Source organism: Histoplasma capsulatum, genomic scaffold, assembly GCF_000149585.1.
Source record: "Histoplasma capsulatum NAm1 scaffold_3 genomic scaffold, whole genome shotgun sequence".
NCBI classification, from domain to species: Eukaryota; Fungi; Ascomycota; class Eurotiomycetes; order Onygenales; family Ajellomycetaceae; genus Histoplasma; species Histoplasma mississippiense.
This window is the reverse complement of record NW_001813980.1, coordinates 979,930-986,060: the sequence shown is the minus strand read 5'-3', so window position 1 is coordinate 986,060 and position 6,131 is coordinate 979,930. Positions and strand designations below refer to the sequence as shown.

The window sequence follows — 6,131 nt, the reverse complement described above, 5'->3', positions numbered from 1 at the left end:
GACGATGGTCTTCGCCTCCCTCCGTCTCCTCTTCTTCCTAGCGTGTGTGTAATATTTTGACTGATTGATGATACAAGTCATTCGTCTTTCTGAGTTTTATCGCTGTTTCTCTTATCTATATCCATTTCATTCACTTTGGGGGGCGTTATCCTTTTTTTTCCCTCCCCACACTGTCCTCCTTTCCATTTTCCAATTATGCCCGTCTAAAATATAGAGTTTGTTGAACATGGTCAGAGTATGCAGGAGGGAGTTGTCTACGTTTTGTTCAGGGGGAGTTCCTAAGTGTCCTTCCTTTGACAGAAGAGAGAGAGAGAAAGAAAGAAAGAAAAGAGAAAGCGAGGTTAAGAGTTTATATGAAACTTCTTTCATTTTATTTATTTATTTATTCTCAATGAAACAGAAGAAGAGAGGGAAAAAAAAGAAGAAGAAATATAAATAGAAGCCGACACCAGCAGGATTCGAACCTGCGCTCCCGAAGGAAATGCCTTAACTAATTAATAATTTTCTGCGATTTGGGATTTAAAATAGCAGGGCATCGCGTTAACCACTCCGCCATAGTGCCTGGGGAATCGATGGCTGGGATCGCTATAGCCCCGTTTTGCATACATAGTGGAAAGCGGCAAAGATCGGATAGAATCAGTTTTTTTTTTTTTTTTTTTTTTTTGGTCATGGCATGTTTTTCTTCTTCCGCTTCCTTTTGCTTTATTTCACCCCTTCTTTCTCACACAATCACACACTCACACTCACACTTTTAGGTTTGTTTTCACTTGAGTATATTTCCGCTCTTCTGTTAATTTTCGGGGGAAGAAGAGGGGGGGTTTGGCCTCACCCTTTATCAGATCCGCCGTACCATTGGATCAAGCATGCATTAAAGTTATCTGATGGCGCTAGTGCAGAGCCCAACCTTGGGCGTCCCAGTCCTTCTTTTGGTGAGGATGACCACCACGAAAGGGTCAAGTACATGATCATCAACCTCGATAAACCGGGCTTGGGAAGAAAGGAACAACACCACAATGTGGCTGGGCTCTGCTGTTGGCTGAATTCCGAATTCCTTTGAACCGTGGATTTCAAGCTGCTCCTCCCGCTGACCGATGATAATGATGATTCTAACAAGGCCTGGGGGAGGGGTGGGGGGGCTGGCTAGGAATGCCACGGCCAGGTTTAATTCGCATGTTCACACTAATCAAGCCATAATTTATGTCATGTAGGGGGCGACTGGCTTTTTTTTTTTTTTTTTTTTTTTTTTTTTTATCTGATCTGGTCCGTCCTTCCGGGTTAGCTGATCCCGCCCGATCTGAAAGCGAGGGCGCAAGGGAATGGTCTTCTTTTTTCCTTTCTTGCGTTCTTCTCGATTTTTCCTTTCGCTTTCTAAGTTTAATTTTGATTTGGGGGGGAGGGTAGATTATTTCTCACAAGACATCCGCCATTGACTTCCTCAAGTTCCTGGTGCTGGGATTCTTTTTTCTCTCTTTTTCTGCTCCTGTTCAAATGTTCCTACTGAGAGCTTCTGTGATTCTTGACAATATGCTCCACATCATTCGAAACTTCTTTGTCGTATGCTCGTGATCATAATTGGGAGAATCGTCTATCCAATTAACACGCCGTGACAAACTATACATAAGCCAGCTGAGAACAAACAATGTACATCCAGCGGCTCCTCGCCCCTCTCCTCATACTCCTGGTATCCAGCTTTTCGCTAGCCTCAGACATAGAGTCTACTCGTTGCATCCTCTCCATCGCCGAAGCCGTATCTCGCCTCTCGTTCACAAGCTCATTATCCATATCCCAGAAATCAGATGCATGCACCAACAAGCTGCGCACTTACTCCATATATGCCGCAGCGACGTTGTATTGCACATCGACGGAGATCGAAGACGGGTTGGAGGTCCTCGACGTCGACTGTAGAAAGGATGGGCTGCAAAGGATTCCGTATAATACTGTTCAACCAGAGCTGACGGAGCGGTACCTTAGTAGCTTGCGGGTGGTGGAGTATGGAGAGGTACCGAGGGGTGTGGAGCTGGATGAGGTAGTGGTGGTTTCGCTCGATTGGTATTGGAGGGTAGTTAGGACGAATGTTAGTCGGTTATTCTTCGTTGTGTTCTTCTGGGTGTTTCCGAGAACTTGCGGTGATTCTTTTAGGAATAGGACTTGATGGAGGGTGTTTTTCTGTTTGATAGTTATAGATGCTGACGTTCAAGACGTGGTGGACAGCGGGCTTGGGAGTTCGAAATGTGGGCGCATCATGCATTTGGGTAAGCAGCCAAAAACCTCCCCCTTGAAAGTGTCTCTTTAATTATTGACATCGCGGACGAAGATATTTTTCCTATTGGTTTTGGGGTATCGTGCTTCTATCCGGGATACTAAATCGACTCTCCAGCTACTTTTCTGGTGCACAGTGGCGCAGTATAAGACCTGATCCTGAAGGCCACGCTTCGATTATCGATTATCGAAGCTCTCATTTATTGGCCCCTTCCAGACGGATGCGACACTGGATTAGAACATATTTCATTATCCCAGCGGCGTTCGGAACTCACCACCAACGACTACTTTACTGGTGCGCCATTCCCACACGTGCCGCAGCAATTGTGGTAGTCTTATTTTACGTTCTCAGTCTCATTTTTACCTGTGTTGGGCATGACGTTTTCAGAGGAAATCTATTGTGAGTTACGAAGTCGGCACGATCACTCTATGCCCGCTAACCACGCACCTCGAATTTCTTAGCTGGGACGATATATTCACTCAAGCATATCGATATGTATCAGATAGAACTGGCGTAATGGCATATGCCAACTTGTCTCTTCTTTGGCTCTTCGGCTCCCGCAACAATCCATTTCTATGGGCGACGGGATGGAGCTTCGCGACGTTCAATATTTTCCACCGGGCAATTGCCAGGGTGGCTACAATCCAGGTTATTATCCATTCAATTGGATATACGGTGCTCACATCGGGAGGTCAGAGAATTTACCACATCCATGGATTTAGCTAGAAGCTCTTTGTTGACTTGTTAATTTCTTCTGTGCCTTAAAACAGATGGATCATATTCCTTATATTGGCCCTCACCATGGTGGTATATGGGTGTCATTGTAAGTTTCTGTATCCTTTCCCTTAAAGTCTTTGAGTGAACTCTTGGACCGCACTCCGAAAAGCTGATATTGGAATTCTGATAGGGGACTGTGTGCATGTCATTGCTACTTGTATCTTCATCGATTTGGTTACGACGGAATTACTACGAAGTATTCCTCATCATTCATATCACCTTCTCACTTGTTATTATTTGTGGGCTGTTTATGTAATTCAATACCCCATTCATTAACTACGTCTCAATATGTCAAAACTATGAAGTAAGACACTGACTGTCATCGTGAAGGCACACAAGCATCTTCAAGGGCAAGTTCAATCTGTATGACCGGTACCTGTGGCCTGTCCTCGTTATATGGGCCTTGGAGAGATTTGCCCGTCTCGCGAGATTAACATCTTGCAATCTTCATCTGCGCCTCCACAAGAAATCCATTACATATACGAAGAGCGCGGTATCATACAGTGAAGCATCGGACATCATCAAGCTGGAAATTACGCCCGGATCCTGCAACTTGCATCCCAAACCAGGACACCATTATTACATCTACCAACCAGTGCGATTGCAAGGATATGAAAGTCACCCTCTCACGGCTGGCAGTTGGAAAGTTCTGGGTAATTATGTCGAACATTACCCCTCCGCCGAGAGCAGCGTTTTATCTTCCGCGAGCACTTCGGTACCATCCGGAACTGGCACCCCAATAGCGTTCAAGAAGAACATCACGGGAGAACTCACTGACGTGCAATACAAACTTGTGTTCTGGATACGGCCTTTTAATGGCTGGACTAAACGTCTCCGATCTGAGTGCCTCAAATCGCCAAAACAGTCATTATCGACGAGTTTCCTGATAGAAGGACCATATTACTGTGCAATCGAACTCCATACCTTCGAAAACGTCATCCTCATCGCTGGAGGCACTGGTATTGCAGCTGCCCTTCCACATATCGAGGAGCATTTGCGGCGCACAGGATCAATGCCCTCTCATGATACTATACTCATTGCACAGTCATCGGTATCCTCCCGCCTCCCCTCCCCGCCCTCCTCCTCTTCAATGAGTCTTCTGGATCCACATCTCCCCATAGATCTTCCACGTACCAGAACAAGTAATATCACATTTGTGTGGACCACACGACAAGCCGCATTTATCCATGAGGTAGCAACCCGCGAACTTGGCCCAGCACTCAGGAGAGCAGATATAACCACTCAATTCTACTGCACCGCCTCATCACAATCGCAAACATATCGTACGTCCTGCAGCATAAACTTGCGATCCCAGCAAAATACGACGGACGAGGGCACGGCTCTCCTGCCGTCGTTTGATGGCATAGATAACAAGGCCGCAATATACAGTGATCGCCCTACGTTCCCGATGATTGATATCCAGCCCGGAAGGCCCGATATAGGGAACATAATCATGGCCAGTGTACAGGAGGCTGGCGATCAAAGGACGCGTGTGAGGACAGCAGTTTTGGTCTGTGGACCGGCGGAGATGGCGGACGAAGCTCGGATGGCCGTCCATGCAGTTTTGAAGCGGGGGTATAGGGATGTGGAGTACTTTGAGGAATCATTTGGGTGGTGAGTGAGAGGTATATATATATATATATATATCCCTTGATATTTCGATTTTTTATGTTTATTTTTATGTGAATATGGCGGGTTATGAGCAGCATGGTGTTTCTCTACTCTTGATATAGATTTAGATGCTTTTACTTCGGATGAAGTTAAACTATGATGACAGCGGAGGCTTCAGAGGATCTACTTACTATAATGAAAATTATCCAGAGCCTACATATATAGATAAACAGATATGCTTGTGGAGAAAAAAGGTAAAGGAATGACTTGATATGCTCATGATAAACTTAGCCTTTTCATCTACTCACTGGTGTTGAACTTGGTGGATTTTATTTGTTCCGTTTTGCCTGTTTGCACGCGTCCAATTCTTCCTGGTCGCGTTTTCCCTCCTAGCATTGGATGCATGTTGGCCATCTCTAACTGTTAAAATTAATACCCTTTTCATTCTATTGCCATCTACCTTCTCCTTTCCAGCACGTTCCAGATCTCAAGATCTTCTTGGCGTTAAATCGCCACATTGACAGGATCATTAGCTTCTGTTTCTACCGTGCCCTCGCTGGTGGATTTTTAAGGAATTTACCTTCAGGTCGCAACTGCGAAACTGCGTGGACCGCTCGCACGAAGCCTATTACGTTCTTTGAATACTTCCGAAGGGTTTTGAAAGGATCACCAAGTTGCCGTCGGAGTCATATATGTATTTATATATCACGCGCAAAACTGATCCTGACCCCCCACTATTTCAACAGGCTGCGCTGGAAAACGCCTGCGCATCCGGAAGAACAAAATAAAAAATAAGAGTACGCTTCGATCTCGATTTTCACATCTATTTAGCCCGCCACATACCAATACGACATAATCGTATCTGTCATCATGGAAGGGATACAAGGTGCGTTGGAATACACTCCTCTACACAACCCGCATTTTGAGTGGACCTACTCTTCAAATAACTACAACTAACAATAAACCACCAATGCACCCAAAAAATCTAAAACAGAATACCTAATCTCGGCCCTCCAAAATGTGGACACATACATCCCCTCCTCCCTCTCTCTACAAGTGCTCTCCTACTATTCCATCTTCTCCACACACCTCCACTCCATCTCCCGACAATATCTTCAACCCTACCTCCTCGCCCCGCTCCAAACCCTCCTGAGCTCCCCACCTGACCTCACCTCCTTCCTCATCCTCGTCCTCATCCTCTTCATCTCGCTCAGAGTCCTCGACTATGCGCGCCGCATCATCACGTTCTGGGTCATGTTGGTGTTTCGGCTCGTGTTCTGGGGATCCGTGGTAGGGGCCGCGTATTACGTGTATGTTGTTGGGTGGGAGAGGGCTGCCAGGGAGGCGGGGTGGTTGTTGGGGTTGTGTCAGGGGTTTGTGGAGGAGTTGTGGGCGAGCGGTGGAGAGGGACGGAGACCCGGTCGGGAACGGGTCCCGCCAATCTATGGGGGGGCGCGATGGGCTCAGGCGCAGAAGAGGACGG

At 46.4% G+C, this 6,131-nt stretch overlaps 1 protein-coding gene and 1 non-coding gene across 2 annotated transcripts; one reads left to right on the top strand and one right to left on the bottom strand.

Annotated features, from left to right (window-relative positions):
* Positions 1-443: 443 nt before the first annotated feature.
* HCAG_09363 lies at positions 444-562 on the bottom strand. Its single transcript has one exon. It is a non-coding gene; the product is annotated as a tRNA-Ser (tRNA).
* Positions 563-2,229: 1,667 nt separating this feature from the next.
* Positions 2,230-4,396, top strand: HCAG_03430 (predicted protein; the record flags this gene model as incomplete). Its single annotated transcript, XM_001541283.1, has 6 exons — positions 2,230-2,252; positions 2,378-2,659; positions 2,767-2,908; positions 3,031-3,083; positions 3,368-4,320; positions 4,353-4,396. 6 exons carry the CDS (start codon positions 2,230-2,232, stop codon positions 4,394-4,396), a joined length of 1,497 nt encoding a protein of 498 aa, XP_001541333.1.
* Positions 4,397-6,131: the final 1,735 nt, after the last annotated feature.